This window comes from Lactuca virosa, chromosome 5 (genome assembly GCF_052849685.1).
Source record: "Lactuca virosa cultivar CGN04683 chromosome 5, Lactuca_virosa_CGN04683_v6, whole genome shotgun sequence".
NCBI lineage: Eukaryota > Viridiplantae > Streptophyta > Magnoliopsida > Asterales > Asteraceae > Lactuca > Lactuca virosa.
Genome location: NC_136430.1, coordinates 222,529,308 through 222,553,547, shown reverse-complemented (window position 1 = coordinate 222,553,547; position 24,240 = coordinate 222,529,308). Strand labels below are relative to the sequence as shown.

General features: G+C 34.7%; 2 protein-coding genes across 2 annotated transcripts; both read left to right on the top strand.

Annotated features, from left to right (window-relative positions):
* Nucleotides 1-3,987: 3,987 nt before the first annotated feature.
* LOC145115613 (stomatal closure-related actin-binding protein 1-like) lies at nucleotides 3,988-9,135 on the top strand. The gene is made up of 13 exons (XM_079051950.1): nucleotides 3,988-4,208; nucleotides 4,798-5,098; nucleotides 5,173-5,301; nucleotides 5,393-5,485; nucleotides 5,585-5,725; nucleotides 6,127-6,195; nucleotides 6,448-6,531; nucleotides 6,632-6,812; nucleotides 6,904-7,020; nucleotides 7,100-7,158; nucleotides 8,278-8,412; nucleotides 8,517-8,666; nucleotides 8,769-9,135. Exons 2-13 carry the CDS (start codon nucleotides 4,817-4,819, stop codon nucleotides 8,817-8,819), a joined length of 1,491 nt encoding a protein of 496 aa, XP_078908076.1. The 5' UTR covers nucleotides 3,988-4,208; nucleotides 4,798-4,816; the 3' UTR covers nucleotides 8,820-9,135.
* Nucleotides 9,136-10,641: 1,506 nt separating this feature from the next.
* PDE247 (Tetratricopeptide repeat (TPR)-like superfamily protein) lies at nucleotides 10,642-12,678 on the top strand. Its single transcript, XM_079047162.1, has one exon. It carries the CDS (start codon nucleotides 11,076-11,078, stop codon nucleotides 12,621-12,623), a length of 1,548 nt encoding a protein of 515 aa, XP_078903288.1. The 5' UTR covers nucleotides 10,642-11,075; the 3' UTR covers nucleotides 12,624-12,678.
* The last annotated feature ends 11,562 nt before the right edge of the window (nucleotides 12,679-24,240 follow it).

Below are 24,240 nucleotides of genomic sequence, written 5' to 3'. Positions count from 1 at the left end.
TCATGGGCTAATAACCCCTTACTTTCGTTTAGATTAGACGAACTCTAATACTATGTGTTAATTTATATTTTTATGGATTATTGAAGTTGGTTTTAGCTTGTGTTTGATAGATCATTATCCTAGCATGTTAAAGTTTCAATCTTTATTGCCTTGCCCTTAAGTTTTGTGTAGTTAGATGACCATTTTGATTGCATGGACTTGTTTTCTAGTTGTTTATGATCATTAAATGACTAAAACTAGTGATTGAAAAAAATCCTAGTATAGGTGGTAAAGTTAGTTGCTTAACTGTGTTAGAGAACACTATTACATCATAATATGTGCTTGATTGTTTATCTTGATCATAGATAGATAAGTCTTAGATCTATTCAATCACAATCCAAATATATCTTAAAATCAATTTGGTGTTCTTAATTTGCATGATCACTGTGGTTAAAGTTCATAAATTGACATATGCTAGCTAATCAGACCAAGATAACGAGCAACCTCTAATTTGGTAACATACAAAATTAATCAGTTGTCTTGAAATTAACCATAGGAAAAAGAGGGGATTCAAAGCTAAACGGAAGTATCTTTTAATTCTTGATCAAATCTCGTTTTCTAGTTGTTTGCTTTACTTTAAAGTTTTTTAGTCGATTGCTTAAATTAAGGTCCTTTTTTTTTAAATTAAAAAATCAGATAAAAAACCCCATCAAAGTTTTTATCTTTTAGATTAGTCTTAGCATTTTTTTTAATTAGAATACCGTTCCATGTGATCGATTCCTTACTTACTCTACTTCACTACCACACGACTAGGTACATTGCGTATTGTGTTTTAGCTGAGTCAAATAATTAAGATATAAATTTAAGCTTTTTAAGTGATATATATATATATATATATATATATATATATATATATATATATATATATATATATATATATATATAACACCAAGTTGTTGACGCCGTTGCCGGGGAACGACTTATTTTAATTGAAATTTAATCGCTATTAGCTAATCGATCATTTTTGTGGGGTTAAATCCGTAAAAAGTTATTTTCCTGCTTGTTTTTTATTTTTCTGTGATTTCAGTTTATACAACATAGCTATATCATTGTCATAGCGTGGAAAGTGATGTTATCACTAAAAAATACATACATATGAATACATATAAGTTAAAGGATAATGTATTTAATTTGAAATTTTTGATTAATATTACCTTTAGAAAGGTGATACGAGTGACAATAATATCTAATATAATTAATTAACATTATTAATGAAAAAGAAAATTACCAATCTACTTTTATATAAGTTTTTGAATTGAAAAAGAAAATTACCAATCTAGTTCTATATAAGTTTTTGAATTGATCAGTTCATAATTATATATATATATATATATATATATATATATATATATATATATATATATATAGGCTTAAGTTATTTTGTTTTTACTAAGTATTGTGTGCCAGAATGTACAGATCTGGACCAACGGATGAAATTAATCAATGGACATGATTTGAGAGTGTATGATATTACAATGGGGTAACATGTACCATATATTCACACAATTTTTAACAAAAGGGTATTTTGGACAATTAACTACATTTATAAAAGGAAATTTTCAGATTTTTAGGGATGATTAATTCTCCTAATTTAAAAAAATCTGAATTTTTTAATTAATTCAATTTCAATTTTTATCGATTTTATTCTGTCAGAATATTTTTTGTTAGAATGATACTCTTTCAGAATTTTATTCTAATAGAATATTATTGAAGAAAAACAAAATTCTTGAATCAGATGTTGAAAATTAACAAACATTCTGATATATTCTTATACATCCGAACTTAAATACAAATTCATACATATTCTTACAGACTAAAAGTCTTATACATTTTAATATAGTTATAAATATTCTAAAAGAATATCAACAAAAATGAATAACATTCTTAAAAAAATAACAACATTCTGCTAGAATACTCTCGTTCTCCATGTCTTCTTCATTTTCCACATCAATGGCAGCCCCTTCAAAACCTAAATCCAAAAAAAAAACATAATCAACTTTAAAATAGTAGAACTTTCAGTATATTCTAACAGAATAAAACTATAATTCTAACAGAATGTGTTAGACATTAAAGACTTTTAATTTATTCTAACAGAATGTACTCGAGTCACTTGATCAAGTATTATCCGAGTCACCTGATCCAAATTATCGACTTAATCTAATTACAATGACTACATTGTAGCTAACACAGAGGACAATACTTTGGAAAAATGTTAGCTTATTACAAGCTAGAATGTGGTAAATATGACAGTTCAAAGATCACAAATGTTTCTGAACAAAGAGTGCTAAAAATACAGCTGTAACATCGCATGTTCGAAGGACTATAACTCAACCAATATTAATCAAATTTAAATGACTTCTGAACCTAACTTGTAGCTAACACAAAGGAGAATATGCAGAAACAAATTTCATATCATTCCAAGCTAGTATGAGAGAGATATGATAGTTCAAATATTACAAAAAAAATTGGCTGAAATATTTGATTCAAGCATTTTAACAAACATTTGGTTGGCAAAATCAGATGCACAAATCTTTATACTCCATTTGATGAAACATACAACATATGTAATTAATAAATACATGAATGTGACTAAATTTACAATAAAAGAGTGTAAACCTTCAAATACTAACAAATAATTTGTATTATCAAGAGTATGAAATTACTTCAAAGAAATCAAATTAAATTATCATGTTTATGGAATAACTAATCATAAGCAAAGTCAAAATCACTTCTTGAAAGCATATGTCAACATTGTTATCCATGGTGGGTCTGTTTCTTGGATTGTGTTTCAAAAAATGGAAATGGAAGGGGAACGAGAGATGAGATATGGCTGAGGAGACAAAACAGACAATAGAGTGCATACCTGGAAGCCGATTCCAGAATCTCTCATAGATCGAAGAACACATCCATGGCTATCGCCAAAGTCATACGTGAAGAACAGGCCGGTCGATTTCACGAATTTTGGGGATTTCGATGAAGACGATTTTAGATTCTCGTTGGATTTAAGTGAAGAAGGAGTTTCAGCAAAAGAGATCGATTCGTGAGGCTGGACTATTTTTCCTCTTTTCAATCACGATCTTCTCATCAAGGATGAAGTTAAATCAAAGGATAATGAGATTCATGCTTCTGATTCTATCACCAGTTCATTACGAAAGCTGTTCATTGATGAACCAGAAGAATCTTCTTCGTGTTCATCATCAGAAGCCGACGAATTGGAAGCTCTACCTTCTGGAACTTTCTGCGTGTGGAGGCCTAAGACGGAAAGTGGATCATCACCTGTTATGCGTGTGGAGTAGTTCTACCGGGTCTCTATTGAAGAAGAAGAGTAGTTCTATCGGGTCTCTATGTGTGTGTGGGTACTGTATGAGATGAAGAGGGAGCGTAAAACCCTAATATGGTGGGGGTGAGGTTTTAAAACTAATATCCTAATTTAAAAGGAGATATTATTTGATTTTATCAATTTACCATAATTAATTATAGTATAGATTACTATTATACCCTTATATTTATTATTAATGATTTATTTTTTTCTAAATTCCTATTGGTGCATTCATGCACACAATAGTTGCTGAAAACATTTGAATCCAGCTCTCTCTCTCTCTCTCTCTATATATATATATATATATATATATATATATATATATATATATATATATATATATATATATATATATCAACTGTATTATAACTAATTAATTTTTTAATTAGGGCTAATCGTATGAAAAACACAATTTACTTTTATCATTTTATCAAATCTATCACACATATTTTTAATCATTTCTAGTAACAATTTTTTTTACCATTATATATAAAATGAAAAAAAGATATTAGATTAATAATTAATAAGTTAAAAATATAATAAACGTATTTTACATGTTTTCCTAATCGTAATCAATTTTAAGACAAGACTCCAAACAGCCGGGTAAAACAACTCCACTGTATGTGTTCGAGACTTTGAGAGGTTCACTTTGGACTTACTACACATCTTCTACGCCTTTTTGCTGCTTTTCAAAAAGCAAACCAAATACTCTCTTTTGGATTTAGAATTTCCAAATTCCCAATCTCACTTCTTGCAACATCATCATCGAAGCATTGCCTGTCGATTTCAACAGCGAATCCACCGAATAAGTCTCTCATCGGTTGTTAATTAGTCGCTGTTTACATGCTCTGTAAGTACAATCATCTTTTTCGCTTCAAGGTGGTTCAATTTACTGATTTTCGCTTTTGAATTAGGGTTCAGTTTGGTATCACTGTTTTTGTGTTTGCTGTTGTTCATACTTAATACCGATTGAATCTGTTTTTCCTTCGTTTTGTACATTCCCGTTGTTTCATCGGTTGCTTTGCTTTGTCTGCATTATAATTTGATAAACATCCTCTTTATGTGGTTCTTCTTCTCCTTCTTCCTTTTTGCATTCTGTTGACTTTTGGTTTAATTAAATATGTCTGATGTAATCCAGGTTGACGACTTCTAACTAATGATGTAATTACAAGCCATAAAATAGTTTACTCCGCCGATTAGGCTATTATTCCGTTTCCACGACGAAATGGGGTTTCATTTTGACTTATTCATCAGGCGAAACCTTCATTGGCTTCTTTTGCATTTTGCAAACCCGAAATCGTTTGTTAATTGTTTGATCTTCCCTTTCCCTTTCCATTGACCAGTTTGACCAGATCAGCCTACGTCATACTACTTGTTTATCTGAAATTGACTTATGGCTTTAGGGTTTTTATTGTTACTAAAAGCTTGATTCTCGACAGTTGTATCTAAACCATAAGCATGACAAGAATGGGACGAGATTTCAGCTACACAACTCAAAGAGATGCAGTTTCCCCAGTGTCAGCAGATGTTCTATTTGCATCCAGCCGATTTCCAAATTACAAAAACAGAACTAATAACAACACAATGGAGGCAAAAGAAGATTCAAAGTTAGTTTCTATGAGGGAGTTAACTCGACATGAAACTGCCAAGTTGCTAGATCAACAAAACCGTTTATCTGTTCGTGATCTTGCCAGTAAATTTGAAAAGGGTTTAGCTGCTGCTGCTAAGTTATCTGATGAGGTTGGCCTCTGTAATTTCACACATATATTAAAATCATTTTGTTATACTGAATGCAATTCACATATGAGGGACAGAATAAGCTCAGAGATGTGGTTTCTCTAGAGAAACATGTGCTTTTAGAAAAGCTTAAAGATGCACTTGAATCATTGAGAGGGCGTGCTGTTGGTAAAAACAAAGATGATGTGGAGGAGGCTATTGCCATGGTAGGTTTGTTTTAGATGACATAAACACAATCCATATTTTTGCCTTTGAATTAAGTTGCTAAAAATGTTCATTTTTAATGTTTATGGTTAGGTTGAAGCTTTATCAGGTCAATTGACACAAAGGGAAGGAGAGTTGGTTCAAGAAAAGGCTGAGGTTAAGAAGCTTGCAAGTTTTCTAAAGCAGGTTAGTGTTCCATTATTTTAGTTCAACACCTTAAAGGAATTAATTTTTCTCTTATATTTCTGCTGTTTAGTTTTGGTAAAGATTTATAAATACATGTAGGCTTCAGAAGATGCAAAAAAGCTTGTTGATGAAGAGAGAGCTTTTGCAAGAACTGAAATTGAGAAAGCTAGAGCTGCAGTTCAGAGAGTGGAAGAAGCTCTTCAGGAGCAAGAAAAAATGTCCCGAGCTACAGGGACACAGGTTTGTTTGTTTAGAGTTTTATAAACAATGTTATATGTTTGTATATTTTACTTATAGTTATTCTTTAAAGCAATATTATAAAGTGCACTTCATAAAAGGAAACTTTTGAAGTTCCTGAAATGAATAAAATAAACAGAAACACAAACAAAAAGCAAAAACACTTGTTAGGTTAGTAATAGCGTGGAACACATGAAATATGAACTTCCACTTTTTACCATCTTTTCTTTTTGTTCTTTATGAGTGTCAAGATACTTATAGAGTTATAGTGCTAATTTATGATGATGAATTGCAATCCATTATACTATATATATATATATATATATATATATATATATATATATATATATATATATATATATAGTTTTATTGTGATTATATCTATATGTGTTATATATATTTAGGATGTGGAAGAATTAATGAAGGAAGTACAAGAGGCTAGAAGGATCAAGATGCTTCATCAGCCTAGTAAGGTACCATGTTATTTGCATTTGGTTTTGGTGTACTTTTTGTTATTATTAATTTTAACCTTTTCATTTATTTAGTTTCTTATATTTTAGGAGTTTAAGAACTCAAGCATCAAACACCATATCTATATAGTATATTGAAATATCAGAAGACAGATATTGTATTTTTGCATCAGATAAAATTCTCTAAAAATCATCTTAATGCTCATATATATTATTTAATCAGCAATATTAATTTTAAATATTATCTTGTCACAGGTTATGGATATGGAACATGAGCTCCAGGCATTACGAACTCAACTAGCAGAGAAGTCTAAGTGTTCATTGAAGCTCCAGAAAGAGGCAAAATAATTTAATAATCAGTCTTAATTGTTTATCTTAGATGGTTTGTTATTATTATTATTATTAATTTATTATTTTTTGTTGTTTGTTTGTATTTCAGTTGGCAATGAGCAAACAGGGAGAGAAAAATAGACCCAATTTATTTGAATTAGATGGCACAGAATCTTTAGGCTCATATTTGCAGATTCATCCATGTTGTAATGAAGCCCCAGATCTTCTAGAATGTTCTATCCAGTGGTATCGTTTGGCTTCTGAAGGTGGAAAAAAGGATCTTATTTCAGGTATTAGGAATATTTAGGATGTGATGGATTTTTTTTTTTTTTTTTTTTGGATATACTTTTTATAGAACTAATCCAAATTTATACTTTTTAGGTGCCACAAAACCTATTTATGCTCCTGAACCTTCTGATGTTGGGCGATTACTTGAAGCTGATGTCATGTCAGATGGGTTGAGTATCACTTTGACAACTTCTGGTCCCATTGATCCAGGTTTGTCTGTGAAAAGACGTAAATGCCCTCCTCGTGATGCTTTATACCAAACTCAACTTATACAAATTATGTAAAACAGCTGCAGGATTAGGAAACTATGTGGAAGCATTGGTTCGGCGCCATGACACCGAGTTTAATGTATGCCAGCTCAGCTACTATGTTATGTTTTACAGATTTCTTTATATATATCAAGGTTGCAGAAATCGCTTGACGGTAGCTCGGCGGTGGACTGGGGTCAAAGGGATTAATCGGGGACCATTAATTATTAAAAAATTAATAAATAATACATTAATCCTAAGAATATAACATTATATCTATTAAAAAGTTACTAAAAATTAATAAATATAACATTATAACATGATACTATGATTACAAAAACCCTTTTGATCCCTAATACATCAGATCTAAATAACCAACAATTGCATTTGGATCCAAGTCTGCATAAAATGGGGAGAAAAAAGTGTTATGAACAATGGGTTCCAATAGCATCGGGAAGAGATGTGGACCTGCAACCTGTTGTCTACTGCATTTGGAACTTTGTGAATGTTAAGGGAATTCAATAGCAGGAGGCTGTGGATATGTGGGAATTCCATCATCGATGATTCCATCCTGATTATTGCTATATAACACACAAGAGGCGGCGACTGTTGTAGAAGCTTCAGAAGGCGAAGACTGGTTTAGCTTTGAGGATGACGACTGACAGATTGCGATGACGTGAATGGAAGAAAAAGACGGTGTCGGAGGAGGGACAGATGGCATCGAAGAAGAATATGGCATCGTTTTAGAAGCTTCAGTTCATGCTTTCTTTCGTTCCTTCAGACGACTACAGAGAGAATTTCAAAAAAGAAAAGGAATGAATGCGATGGAGTGAGAAGAACCCTAGCAGCAATTCTAACAATTTGAAACTTTTGCCCTTAAAGTTTTTTTTTTTTTTTTTTTTTTTTTTTTTTTTTATTACCGATTAGGGCGCCTAGGTCCGCCTAGACCCGATAATCTCCGTCTTTGACCGATTTTGACCACGTCCGATAATAGGGTCCGATTAGCTATAAACGTCGACGGTGGAGGACCGCCAAGCGCCTAGGCGCCGATTAATCGGCCGCCTAGGCCGATATTTGCAACACTGATATATATATATATATATATATATATATATATATATATATATATATATATATATATATATATATATATATACTTTTTAATAAAATATTGGTATTTGTTGATTATATTGTTTGTGGATGTGGAATGTGGAATCAGGTAGTGATTGTTCAAATGAATGGGGCAGAGCATCCTTCAGAGTCAGTTCATGTACTTCATGTAGGAAAGATGAGGATGAAACTTCGCAAGGATAACACAACAATGGCAAAAGAATTCTACTCCCCTTTTATGCAGGTAATTTCAATTCCTTTTTCAAAACAACAACAAATCTTATGTGTCTTTTAATTAATATATACTTTATATTGATAATATGATTTCTTCTTCCAATCCAAAATAAGCTTTGTGGAGTTAGAGGAGGTGGAAATGCTGCAGCACAGGCATCATTCTGGCAACCAAAAATAGGCCTCTCCTTTGTGCTTGCATTCGAGTCCGAAAGAGAGAGAAATGCTGCTATTATGCTTGCACGCAGATTCGCCTTCGATTGTAATGTATAATCTTCGTCTCTCATTCTCATTACAAAAAGACATTTATACCCCCCCTTACACTTGTTTTGAAAAAAATTCTGATGTTGTAAATGGTTATGTTTCCAGATCATGCTTGGTGGGCCCGAGGATAGAGCAGCAGCCGAGAAAACAACTTAAATTTGCTAAGTTAGTTTGTATTGTATCCTAGTGTCAGAAAAAATTGTAATTATATCGAGTTTCTAATCTGTTGTGTAAGTTTCTAATTTTGAGCATTCTGGTTGATGCTTGCTTGATTGTGTTTTTTTTCTTCTTTTCTAGGCATTTTTTTTATTTGCCTTTTTTTGGGACATCTTTGTTTGTACAAGGTTTTGTCCCTTACCTCGTTACTCATGGGGTACTGTTGTTGTTTGTACAAGGTTTTGTAATTGTATGAAGGCACATAGCCTCATTTTATTGGAGTAATGTTATGGCATGACATGATTATTTACGAAAATTTGGCATGTATTTGTCTTGGAGATTGAGACTCCAATCGATATCAATGAGATGAAAGTTGCAATTAGTTTTCATTTTTCCACATGAAAAGGTGGAAATGGAATGTGAGGTAGTTACTCACTTTCATAGGTTTGATAATAAATACTGAACCTGAACCCTTTAGTGCTGAATGATTTTTATTTTTTAATAAGGTTCTTTAATCATTTAAAGTTGTTTAGAGTTTGTATCGAATATGCTGAATGCTGACCAATTTAGTGATGGTTTATGAATGGTTCTATTTTATGAAATAGCCCTAGTGTTATGTATATACAAATGAGGTGAATGACCTATTTCGTGAACATTAAAACTACGGGGAGAACTTATTTATCTTTTACATTTTTGAAAGTCTTCAAAAATCTCATAAACCAGTTTTGTGTGCAAGTAAAAAACCAACGAGTCATTAAAAAGAACTCGATCTTCCACTTATTTTAACAACTAAGTTTTGACTAATTACAAGTTAACATAACAAAATAAAATAACAAATTAACAATTAATAAATATGTTTTTTTTATAATAAGTTTATAACCACACTAATGATTTTCTTTTTGTTTCCTTGGTTATAATTGGGTATCATTAAGTAAACCTAGTTTACTATATCCTATGGTTGTTGAATAACGATAAATTATATTGTTCCGAACTTGTTTATAAAGTGTAACATTTTACAGATTCCCATTAGCATATCTATAACTCGAAACCTGTTTCAGATTAGCTAATAATTTTTTTCAGATTAAATCTGATGTTTTTTCACGTTTCAGATTAATAATTTATAACCATTTTCGGATTAAATAACCTAAGTTGTAAATAAAGTTACAGATTTGGATGATCCGATTTTTTCAAAACCGGTTTGGGATAAACAAACAAGTTGTTTAATTAACCAAAGCTAAAAAAAGCAAAAAGAAAAAAAAATGGGATAATCTTAATAAAAACATCTTTATAGCAGGGATGTTAAAAACTTCTGTGGGACTCTGATTCTGTACAAGATTAAATTTTTAAAAAATTCAAGGGCGGGTGTGGAATTAAACACCGTTTTATTTTCGGGACCGGTGGCTGAAGTGGGTATTTTTGGACAATATATTATCTACTTTTAGGATTTCTTCACTTTCTTTCACTTCACAATCGGTCATATATTTTTGGACATGTACTCTTTTTGTAATGTTGGACTTGTCGTATTTATAAGTTTGTTGGATTCGTCGTTTTGTAATGTTGGATTTTTAATTTTTTAGTTGTTAAAAAACTAGATTTTAAGCTTTTAAAGTTATGAAAAATAGTTTTTTTAGCCCAAAATATAACAATTCTTTTTAGAAAAAAAAATCAATTTTAAGCCTATAAAACAAGGGAACGGGGGCGGGATCGGTGACTATGTAAACGAGGGATTCGGACACGGGGGCGGGGGCAATAATTGATTTCGGAGACAGGGGCAAAGACAGCTATTTCCACTCCCCTTTGATCCTCTGAACTTGACATCCCTACCTTATAGTTTGACACATTACTGATCATGTAGTTCATACTAATAAATTATGTATCTAGATATTTTAGTGCAAATTACATATCTAGATATTAATTATTTCAGTGTCACCATATTCGAGTCTCTTTCATATCTTTTATGAAGACGTATTCATACTTCATAGAGTGAAAAGAGAGTGAGCAAATACGTGCAACTTCTTACTTTCCTAGTTACTCCGGCGGAGAGGAGACTTGAGAGGAAAAGCGGCAGCCGATAGAGCCCACGGCGGAGGTTAGAGGGTAGCAGTCATTCTACCTGGGTAACTTTTCCCTTAAAACTATGGATTTGTGCATGCTCTTACTTGCAGGTATTGAAACAAATCACATGTAAAGACGATGAAGCTGTAGCATTAACTTGTGCTTACAAAGCCACGGGGTAAGAATAAGATACCTAACGAAATGAGTCTCTTTGCTTCCTCAACACTTACCATCTGTGCACCACCACATGACCACAACGACAACCACTACACTCATCCTCCTCGCATCCTTCCAATCCCCACAAAACAGCACGCTATATTCCGCCATACAACTGCTGATGACTCCAGTTCCGGTGAACTTAACGTCTCTTCATGGACCTCATCCATTGCTCGCTACTGCCGAACCGGTCGTTTAGATCGTGCTGCTGCCGAGTTCACTCGTATGAGAGTTGCCGGAGTCGAACCCAATCACATTACCTTTGTGACTCTTCTCTCAAGCTGTGCTGATTTCCCTTTACATGCTCTTTCTTTTGGAACTTCAGTTCATGCTCTCGTCTGTAAATTCGGGTATGATAAAGATAACGTCAAGGTGGGTACGGCTATCATTGATATGTACTGTAAATGCAATCGCGTGGACATTGCTTGCTTGTGCTTTGAGAAGATCGATTTCAAGAATAAAGTCACCTGGAATACTCTGGTAGGTGGATTGATGAGAAATGGAGAAATTACTAGAGCAGTCCAGGTGTTCGATGAAATGCCTGAGAGAGATGTAATTTCATATACGGCGTTAATCGATGGGTTTGTAAAGAATGGTCATTACGAACATGCATTGGAGTGGTTTCAAGAAATGCTGGCTTCTGGGGTTCAACCTGATCATGTCACCATTGTTTCTGCACTCTCTGCTTCTGCAAATTTAGGAGCACTTGGATTAGGCTTATGGCTTCATCGACTTGTACTAAAAGGTAAACTAAACAACAACATCCGTATAAACAATTCATTAATAGACATGTACTCAAGATGTGGTTGCACAGAATTCGCTCTTCAAGTATTTCACACCATGTCTAAACACAATCTAGTCTCATGGAACTCCCTCATTGTGGGATTCGCTCTTAATGGGAATCCAGAAAACACTCTCAAGTATTTTTACCAAATGCAGAAAGATGGTTTCAAGCCAGATGAAGTGACCTTCACTGGAGCTCTTACTGCATGTAGCCATGGTGGCTTAATCAATGAAAGTTTGAAACTTTTTGACATGATGACACAAGACTATAAAATAACACCAAGAATCGAGCATTACGGATGTTTAGTAGATCTTTATAGTCGCGCACGTATGTTAAAACAAGCCCTAAATGTTATACAGAATATGCCCATGAAACCAAATGAAGTTATATTAGGATCAGTTCTTGCAGCATGTAGAGTGGCTGAAGATGTGAAACTAGCTGAAAAGTTGATGAGGTTTATAAGTGAAGTAAACCCTGGTGGTGATTCGAATTATGTTCTTCTTTCGAATATATATGCTGCTGGAAAAGATTGGCATAAGGCAAGCAGTGTGAGGAAGAGAATGAAGAATAAGGGTATTGAGAAGAATCCAGGTGTGAGTTCAATTGAAATTGATGGTAAAGTTGTTAAATTTGTGGCTGGGGATAAATCTCATGATAAATCTGAGTGTGTTTATAAAATGTTACAAAATCTTTCTTGTGAGTTGATGATCTCTGGGTATGTTCCAGAAGTTAATACGAGGGAACATTAATAATACTAGTCATTCATAGAACGTTTTCTATGTTATAATAAGTTGGAAAAATATTGCATGCAAATCTTATGATAGTCCTGATAACAAGTAATGATATACAACAATAAAAAAGTATATAAGAATAATAGCTAAGAATAAATACACTAGTAAAAAATCAAAATGAATGTTATTATCTATGTAGTTAATTTTTGGGCTAAGGTCTTGAATAATAACCTCTTTATAGCTCTCAAACTCTTTGATGAAGATCTATAATAGACTTCTTAATGCAAATGTTAATAGATAAGAATGAATACACGGGTAGAAGATATAAGAAAAATGTTAATAGATAAGAATGTGTACTTGCTCAGGTGATTTCCAACTATAACATACAAAAAAACACGAAGCTTGTGACATTGTAGCAATACGCCAATACCTGTAACCAATGCCAAACCAATACCTCAGGTTTCAATACTCTAATCATAACATAAACGATTCTTTTTATCAATTACAGGTTTCAATACTCTAATCATAACATAAACGATTCTTTTTATCAATTACACAACTTATTAAAACATAACAATCATGATGTCTGGTTACTACTTAATATTCAATAGCATTTTATCTGATCAAAATTTGTAAAGAGAAATTAAATATCCTTCTACATATGTTGTATATATAATTAACTCTAAGTGGGTTTGTATTCTTCTTTGTGAGAGCTCCGAAACGATATATCGTATGTTCAAAATGGATTATATGTGAATGAGATATCGATACTCAAAGTTGGGTAGTTGAGAATAAAAGTTAGCAAGAGAGGTGGGTGTGAGAATGAGTCCTACATTGGTAGAAAGATCATACTCAAGTGAGTTTATAAGCTTAAATGTATGATAGACTTACAAGCTTGTATATATGGTTTTACTCCAACTCCTTGTTAGGAATTGAGACAGGGTACACGCAGCGGAAACACTATCACACACTCACAAACGAAACGAGAAAATAAAGCAATAAAGAACACAAGGATTTTACGTGGTTCGGATTCGGTGTAAATCCTACGTCCACGGGCTGCAACTAGAGAATTTTATTAAAACTCACAAGATTACAATTGGCTTGACACTCTACACTTGATGTTCTCTCAAGTTTTTGCACACAAAATATGCAAAACATACATGCATATATATATAGGTATATTTGTGAGCCGCAATATGCACAAGATTGCCGCATAGTTTGAAAAAATAATTCTCATGCATGTGTTTGACAATTTTTTCCACCGTCCAATTATTTGCCGTCCAAAACTTTGACAGTCCAACAAATGAATTCAAAAAGGTGTGCTCCATAATTGCATCGTCCATTTCATATTCAATTGTTTAATATTTCCAAGTTTCATTTATGGCCCTTGAACTTTTAGGAACTTGTCAATTTGTTCAAGACTCCATAAATCTTAACAATCTCCCACTTGGAGACTTGAACAAATTAGTCTTTCTCCGCCATTCAACTCTCAATTACTCCAGTAATCTTAAAAAACAACCAAGTCCTTCAAGCTTCCAGTTTCAAAGAACAAGCTAAAACTTAGTCTGATTTCTCTAATTGCAGCCGCCCCTCATCTTCAAGTACTAGAAGGGCCAGTTGAAGCTCCCACTAGCTCCAACTCAGTCGTGGCTAATCCCACCACCGACTTATCCTCTGTCTCAACCGGTTTGGACACTCCACCAGATCCAGAGATACACCGAGGACCACTAACACTCTCCAAACTTTGCAAACTTCCAACAAGAGAGAATTTTCCAGTCTTAGTCTTCAAAACCCAACGGCTCTTTGTAACTGTACCCGGGACACACCCCGTGCTCCCACTGTCACAGAATCCCCTGAATGGTTTAGAATTTCCGACTCGTTCAGCTAACATCCCCTTGGCTCCAGAATTCATGTTTGCAAAATGAACTCTCTTAGCAGTAGATTTAGCGAACCAGATTTTGTTTTGCTTAATCGGGATGGTCATACTTCCCTCAGCAGGTACCTCAACCATATACAATGACCCACACTTCAAACCTTGAGCAATCACCGAATTACCATTGACCACCATCCATTTACCACCACCAAACCTTACTTCCAGTCCTTGTTTATCCAGCTGACCAACAGAAATCAATTTTTTCTTCAGCTCCGGAATAACCCTGACATTCTTCAGGCTCCATGTAGTTCCTAATGAAGTAACTAGATCAATATCTCCCATGCCCGTTACTTGAAGCATCTCGTCATTTGCCAATCGTACCTTCCCAAAATCTCCTTCTTTTAGATTCACCATCGTTTCCCCGTTGTCCATGGCGTGAAACGAAGCCCCTGAATCCATGACCCAAGAGTCCACAGAACTTTCCATACTGAGTAACAATGCATCATCCCCAGAAAAATTCTCAGCATCAGCAATGTTCAATTCTTTCTTTGGACATTGACTCTTAACATGTCCCACTTCTTGACAGTTCCAACATTTCACATTCTTCAAAGTTCTAGAAGAACTTTTTCCCCGACTCCCACTGCTCCCACTATTCCTGCTATTCCCTCTACCTCTTCCGACATTTAATAAATCAGAAGAGGAAGATCCACCTTGATTCTTGCGTCTGATATCCTTGCCTAGAACCAAATCTCTAACCCCTTCAAAAGTCATACCACTGGTCCCCACGGAACTTGTAACAGCAGTAACTGTTCCGGACCAGCTATCAGGTAGAGAAGCTAGTAGCAGCGAAGCTTGAGTCTCATTATCAAATTTAATTCCCACAGATGATAATCTGGACAGAATTGAATTTAGATTGTTAATGTGAACCGTAACTGAGCCTTCCTCATTCATCCTTGTAGTGAACAGCTCCTTCATCAAGAACACCTTGTTAGCCGCCGATGGTTTCTCATACATATTTGACAGAGCCTCCATCATACCACGCGCCGTGGTTTCATTCATGATGTTGAAAGCAACGCTCTTCGTCAACGACAATGTAATAACCGCCTTGGCTTTCTTGTCCTTTGAGTTCCACGCATCTTCAGCAGCTTTTTCCATTTTCTCCGGTTTGTCTCAGAGTACCACGTCCAAGTCTTTCTGACATAGCAATGCTTCTAATTGCATTTTCCACCAGCTAAAATCAGAACCATTGAACCTTTCGATTATAACCATGTCTTCAGCCATTACGGCAAACAAAAAAAAATTAGGTACACTCGTGTGTGACAGAAAAAACGATCGTACCCTCCAAATCCTCGCTAACCAGGCTCTGATACCAATTGTTAGGAATTGAGACAGGGTACACGCAGCGGAAACACTATCACACACTCACAAACGAAACGAGAAAATAAAGCAATAAAGAACACAAGGATTTTACGTGGTTCGGATTCGGTGTAAATCCTACGTCCACGGGCTGCAACTAGAGAATTTTATTAAAACTCACAAGATTACAATTGGCTTGACACTCTACACTTGATGTTCTCTCAAGTTTTTGCACACAAAATATGCAAAACATACATGCATATATATATAGGTATATTTGTGAGCCGCAATATGCACAAGATTGCCGCATAGTTTGAAAAAATAATTCTCATGCATGTGTTTGACAATTTTTTCCACCGTCCAATTATTTGCCGTCCAAAACTTTGACAGTCCAACAAATGAATTCAAAAAGGTGTGCTCCATAATTGCATCGTCCATTTCATATTCAATTGTTTAATATTTCCAAGTTTCATTTATGGCCCTTGAACTTTTAGGAACTTGTCAATTTGTTCAAGACTCCATAAATCTTAACACTCCTACCCACATGTAGGGGGTGCAAATCTTGGATTTCGTAGGCCAAATTCACCGAACTTGTGCGTGGGCGCGACATGCCGACACGAATGTAGCTTCGAAAACTCGGGCTCGCGCAACCCTCGTTTTGGCTAAACTTGACAGTTTTGGTCATTGGCTTGAATTTTGTAACTGTTGCATTTATTGCACATTCAATGTGTAATTAATGGTATTAATTGGCACAATCAATTCCTTAATGACGAATTGATTTCTTGCTGTTACATAAATCAGTATAAAAAGACCTTTGCTGCCTAATTCGATATGCATGAAAATACTCATATTCTTCCTCTTTTTCTCTCCAACTATTTTCGACGACTCTTTCAGGCATGTAGTCATATCCGACAATACACACTGTTACAGTTGTTGAACTCTGGGAACATACGACGAATTTGTTTAAGGGAATCAAGTCCAACTCGAGCCTCAACCACCACGTTTGTTACTAACGTTTTTCTTGCAGATTATTCGATTCAGAAACAGGTTTTTCGATTCAAGAAACAAATCCCATAACTAACAAGTTCCACCATGCAAAAGCTCAATCTCACCATCCTTAGCTAACTCCTAGAAAGTGGAACCTTACTTTGATGTGTTTTGTTGTTCCATGAAACAATGGATGAAAACTTAATTGTATAAATGTTGACGCAAGGGATTGTTGTACTTTCATTGTGCGACCGATTAAGGCTCTCTAAAATCTTTCTCATTCATATGCTTTGATATGCACATGATGAGGCAGCCAGATACTCTGCTTGAGTGTTTGGCAAGGTGACTATTGGTTGCTTCTTATAACTTCAAGCTACAATTGCCTTACTCATAATAAACACTTAACCATATGTTCTTTTCGGCATATCTCCAACAAAATCACTGTGGGTGTAGGATTTCAGTGCTTCAACTTTATCTTATTTGTGTAACAACCCCCATTTTGATGTACCTTTGATGTAGCGTAGTACCCTTTTCACTGATGTTAGATGAGCCTCTCAAGGACTTAAAAAACTTACTGCAAACATCAGGTCCGATCTTGTGCATGTTAAGAACATTAAACAACCAACTAGTTGCTTGTATTGGGTTGTTCACTGAGTTGCAGGTCTTCATCCTGAATCTTTCTAGAACTTCAACAATGTACTTACTTTGACAAAGAAAAATACTTTCATTTGATTGATGCACTTCAACTGCTAATGAATTTCAACTACAAGGAAATACCTCATTCTTCCCAAATTTGTCATATCAAACTCTTGCTTCATAGATGTTTTAAATATTTCAAATAAAGTTGCATCATTTTCTGTAAAGATCAATCATCAACATATTCGCCCACTAACAAAAGACTTCCGTTAGTATCATTCTTGATAAACAGTGTACGACTGTACGCTCATGACTGCACTTGATGAAGCCTTCCTTGACAAAGTATTATTTGACAAAAAATAAATCCAAGTTTGCTAAAGTCATCAATGAATGTTAGAATGTGCTTATTCTCACTTGTTGTACTTGGCCCATACAAGTCCGTGTGTACGAGTTGGGGTCTCTCGGTTTCTCTCCAATTAGCTTACTTTGGAATTGGTTCACGGTGTTGTTTTCCTTAATGGCAGACTTCACACATGTCAATGGCATCACTTATCTAAGGAAGACCCTTAATCATCTATTTGTTGTGCAACGTATGAAGACTTTTCATGTTCAAATGATCATATCTTCGATTCCGTAGGTTTGTGACATCCTCGCTAGTAGTTTATAGGCATGTTGTAAGAGTTTTTATATTAGCTATAAGCACAAAAATCCCGTTTGGTGACATATTTGATTGCAACATCATCCCCCATTTCTGTGAAAAAGTTTGCAGCTATCGTTTTCAAAAATTGAAAGGTTTTTCTTTTGTAGCTGCCCTATACCTTTCCCTTTCACTTGCATTCTTGCATTGTTTCCAAGCCTTGCAAAGTGCGTGAATTGCTCATCCACATTTATGAACCAACTCTTGTTACTTGTCATACGATTGGAAGAACCTGAGTCTAAAAACAATATTCCTCCTCTTTGACAACCTTCCCATTCGACTATGCCATGAAAAACAACTCCTCTTTCTCGGTACATATTGAATTGGTGTGTGTAAATGGTGATTGTCGTTTGGGATTAATAATGCAGGTTACCTTCAGTTCATAGGACAAAGGACAAGGGACAAGGGACAAGGGACATAGTCCATAGAGCAGTTGTCTGAAGGCACTCTTATTTGCTATACATCGATGTGGTCCTCCTCCCTTTTCCTTTTTCATGGAATTCAAAATGATAAAACTTATATTTAAAGTCTCTAGACAACGAATCTGTGGATTGTGTCCCTCCTTGTCCAAGGAAGGAAATCTACAATATTAATCCCAAGCGGAAATCAAGGCTCTTTTCGAGTACCAACAGTCATAAGAATCCTTATTGTACTTTAAATTTTGTTTATATTGTTGCATGGAAGGACTGGATGGAACCGAAAATCTTTTTATGGCTCTTTTAGAAGATGAAAATGGGCAGGGGCATTTATGTCTTTCATACAGACAAGAAACCAAGAGCAATATTTGTCCCATTGTCATAGTTCCAGTTCCGGTCCAAACACAACTAAACCTGTCCTGTCTGCATACTAAACGAGACTTAATGATAGCATGTCAAACAAATTACGGACCTCAATTGTGCATGCCTTGCCTCATTTCTTTTCTTTTTATTGTTGTTCATCTTATACCTAGAGATCATTTGTAGTTTGACAGAAAAGACTCAATTCATAACATCACAAGGAGAGCGAGCGCAAGGCAGTTTGTGTTCATGTTTCCAACAAGACACATTATTAACCTTTTATTTTGCCGTATCATCATATTGATTTTGCACGGACATATATGCATCTATTTGTGTGTGCATATGTGTATACAGATAGAAAATGATCTAGTCCACAATCCATAGACTTAAGATTTAGATCAAAATCCATACATCCAATATAACTTTATTAATTAACAAGTAATTCGTGGTATCAACCCCATTAAAGATGTTATCTTAAATTAGTTTTAAATATAAGTTTTATGGTAAATTTTATGCTCATCTGTGTACATAACTACAGTTAATTTGATATTTTACTTTTGGAAATGATACACACATTTCTATGAAAATCCCCATAAACCTTCATCACTAAAACCACTACCCTAGAATAATAACCTTTTCCAAAACCTAAATCCCCGTTAATCAAAATCCCTTTCTTTCTAAATTCACTGTGGTTTGATTCTTTTTATTCGGTTTAACCACAGAAAGTTTGTTATATTTTCTGTTTAGCCGTTTGTTTTTCTCCATAATATTTTTTCCGGTATTGAGTAGCAGACACCAATCGGAACGGTAACTTTTTGGTTAAAGATAGTATTTTTAGAAAAAGATTGAAGTTTCAATGGTTAAATCATAAAAAAATTATTTGATTGGTTAAACCGAACAAATTCCAAATTGTAACGGTTTTTATAGAATCCAATATATTATTTAGTGGTTTTATGAAAAACAAAACAAACTATCAGTGCTTAATTTAAACTAAAAAAAATTTGATGGTTAAAGTGACAATAACCAAAGTATAATAATTTTTATATTTTTATGGAATTATATATAACATTAAAAGGGAGATGGTTTATGACGCTTCTCCTTTGATTTTTAGTCGTGTTTCTTCGTCCAGGTTCCTTTATTGATCGCTGGTAGTGCTTTCGCTCTCTTTCTCTTTCGCTCATTGATTTTTTCTAGGTTTCTGCTTCGTTTTTTTAATCCTTTTATTTTGGGGATAATGACTTAAAAGATTAACATATTTTTTGATTTGTACACATTTAGTCACTGAGTTTTTTAATCTATATTTTCCATTTGAACGCATACACAAACACAAAACACTTAGATTTATTTGTTTTTCCTCCGAAAAGTCTTCAACCCCTTCAACCTAGATTAAACATCTTCAAGAACAACTAGATTAGAAAACGAGTTCATCATAAATGATTTCAATTTTGCATGTGAGTGTGTGTGTGTGTGTGTGTGTGTGTGTGTTAGATCTAAACAAATTTCAAACACAAACCTATAAATTGTTTGAGTTCTTCATCTTGAAGTCTATTTTCATATTTGACGAAGAACATAAACACACATACACACACACATGAACACACACTAATTTCAAGAATCGATTTCATAGCCCAGGTTTCTAAGAACAAAAGATTTTCAACAACCGATAAAGAAGTTGGATTTGCATATCTGATGAAGGATTCAAATTTGTAGATCTGAAGAAGATTCATGTGAGTGTGTGGGTGTTCGATTTTCAAACTCGTGAACTCAAAACCATAAATTAACTCTTCATCTTCATCTTCTTTTGTTCAAACTCAAGAACACACATATCACTATTTTCCTCTCTAAAAACGATTTTTGAGTGTAGGGTGCTTGATCTTCACACAAAAGCACAATATGAAATTTTTGTGTTGGTGATTTTAGTGTCACCATGTCATTTTAAGTAACTGGAACTAACATATGAGCTAAGGGGCTTCATAGTTTGTACTCTAATATATGTACGGGGTTGTGCGGAGTGCACACATGTATAAGATCGAATTAGAAGCCGGTTCGACGACTAGTTGGGGATCCGGGGGCAGCGCCCCCGGGTCCGGGGTTTCCAAAGGGGCAGCACCCCTAACGGGGTCCAAGGGGCAGAGCCCCTGACTGGGGTAACCATAGTGGAATATTCAATTTCTTGAGGGTGTTTATGGGTAAACTAACGAAACTCGTTAGTTTTGGTAACCCTAAATCCTCATTAAATCTGGATTAACATTACTTGCTTCCAAAGAAACTAAGGACGGCCCAACCTAATAAAACCCTAATATCGTTTATTATATAAACGACTCTTCTTTTCAGAAGAGGGTTACGATCTTAAGCTCTCGTTTGATCATACTTTCACAGAATCCTCTAGCATATTGGCTTACGATTTCTGTGCCTAGAATCGTAAGTGTCCACTTGGATTATCCTAGGCTGCATTTCTTGTAACCCAGTCATAGGGTAGAAATATCAGTTCGGAAAGTGATATCACGATCCAAGTCGGTATCCAGATCTCCACTACAAACCCTAATATTCCCAACAATCGAACTGATATCTTCTGTTCCTGGATATGGGTGACTCAATCCGCGAGATGACTACCAAATTTGCCAAACTGGAGAAGTTCGAAGGTGTCGACTTCAGGCGTTGGAAGAAGAAGATGCACTTCATGCTGACTACTCTGAAAGCAGCATACGTGCTGACTACTCCAAGACCAGCAGAGCCTGCAGAAGGTGTTGTTGAGACGGCTGAAGAGACAAGAAAGAGACAGAAGTGGGACAATGATGACTACATCTGCAAAGGTCACATTCTGAACGGTATGTCTGATGTATTATTTGATATCCATAGTGAAGCCTTGTGTGCCAAGGAGTTGTGGGGATAATGACTTAAAAGAGTAACATATTTTTTGATTTGTACACATTTAGTCACTGAGGTTTTTAATCTATATTTTCCATTTGAACGCATACACAAAAACAAAACACTTAGATTTATTTGTTTTTCCTCCGAAAAGTCTTCAACCCCTTCAACCTAGATTAAAAATCTTCAAGAACAACTAGATTAGAAAACGATTTCATCATAAATGATTTCAATTTTGCATGTGAATGTGTGTGTGTGTGTTAGATCTAAACAAATTTCAAACATAAACCTCTAAATTGTTTGAGTTCTTCATCTTGAAGTCTATTTTCATATTTGACGAAGAACATAAACACACATACACACACACATGAACACACACTAATTTCAAGAATCGATTTCATAGCCCAGGTTTCTAAGAACAAAAGATTTTCAACAACCGATAAAGAAGTTGGATTTGCATATCTGATGAAGGATTCAAATTTGTAGATATGAAGAAGATTTGCATGTGAGTGTGTGGGTGTTCGATTTTCAAACTCAAGAACTCAAAACTGTTAGGGTCGAATTTTGTTGTAATATGTCAAAGTCTGTTTTACCCTTCGTATGTTTTGTTAAGTTTATTTACTGAGGTGTATTTCGTATGAAGCTTAATTGTCAATTCCTTAGTATTTTTTGTATGCTTTCACTGTTCCTATAAATATGGAACTTTACTAGAGTTAGATAAGAGTCCTTTACAGAACCTGTCTATTTTTTCTGTAAAAGTTGAAAGCGTAAATGAGCAGAAACCAGATCTTATTTACATCGTTTGTTCAATCTGCATTCATTTAACTCTGATTTTGATTAATACTTGATTCTATGATTTATCAATTGGTATCAGAGCAGGAATCATGATTTGAGATCTAATTTTCATTCTGTTTCAAAAGGTTTTTGAATCAAAATTCTGGTTCAAAAAGTTCCGCATCTTTTGACGTGAAATTTTTTTCTAGATCTTGAGTTGTGATTTGATTCTGCAACAGATTTGTTGAATCGAGCATTCTACTTTGTTTTTCTGTTCAATTCAGCAATTTGCTTTCAAATTCTCTTTGATTTCTCATAAATTCTCAAAAATTTTCTTCCGTACATCAATGCCGAACTTCAATCTTAACTCGATGACTTCATACTCTCATCTGCTAGGATCTTCAACTAAGATACCTATGCTCATTCCTGAATACTATGATCAATGGTCTGATCGTTTGCAGGATTACTTGAATGAAATCGATGAGGAGCTTTGGACTTGCATCTCAGGGAATGTTACTCTTCCAACGAACCTTCAACCAATTGGATCTTCATCCAACACTACGAGTGTGGAAAATCAAAATGATCGTATGAAGAAACTTGAAAAACGATGCATAAGGGAGTTGCGTGGTGCATTACCTCCGGTGGTGTATAACTATGTCAGAAGTTGTACAACTGCAAAGGAAATCTGGAATAATCTCAAAGAAAAGGTTCAAGGCAGCGAGAAGACGAAAATCAATCCAGTTAAGCAATGTTTGATTGAATTGAAGGATTTCAAGCAAAAAGATGGTGAAACGATTGAAAGTTACTATGATAGGCTGAATGAGCTGATATACAAATGCAATCGTTATGGAATCACAAGGTCTGCCATGAAATTCAATCTCACCTTTGTTATGGGACTCCGTAAAGAATGGAGAAGCGTTAGCATGATGGTGAAAAATCAACAAAGTTTCGACACATATTCTTTAATTGATTTGTATAATCAGCTGAAAACTCACGAAAGTGAAGTGAATGAAGTGGCAGAAGAGTTGAAGATCAGTATGAGAGGTCCATTATCACTTGTCTCAAAAGTGACTGAAAAGGAAACTGTCGAAAAAGATGATTCTGATGATGAAGAGGGGTTTATAATGAACTCGGATGATGAGGCAATTGCTTTTTACTCTAACAACCGAGTCAAAAAGTTTTTCAAGAAACCGTTTAATTCGAAGGTGAAGCAAAGTGAAGGAAAAGGAAGTTTCGTGAACAAAGCTGCAGGAGAAGAGAAGAAGAAGTATGAGAAGAATGATGCGAAGGGTGCTGAGGAAAAGAAAGAGAAGAAATTGAAAGGAGATTCTGGTATGGATTGTCACTATTGCAATGGAGCCAATCATTTAGCAAATGATTGTATGCTTCGAAAGAAAGATGAGAAGAAGAATAGAGTGAAGGATGAGGCATATTATGTGGAGAGGTTGGAAGAAGTACGTACGAAGGCGAAAAATCTGTCTTTGGTGGCTCAAGGTGTACAGGAGAATGATGGCACATATCAAATCTGGTCTTCGGGCTCCGATGATGAGGAAATGCGTAATCCTACGCATGGGGCAATGTATGCGAAGCTGGAGGAAGATTCAGACGAAGAGGTCAAGGGCCGTTGCTTTGTGTCAAAATATCCTGATAAGTCTCCAATGACAACAA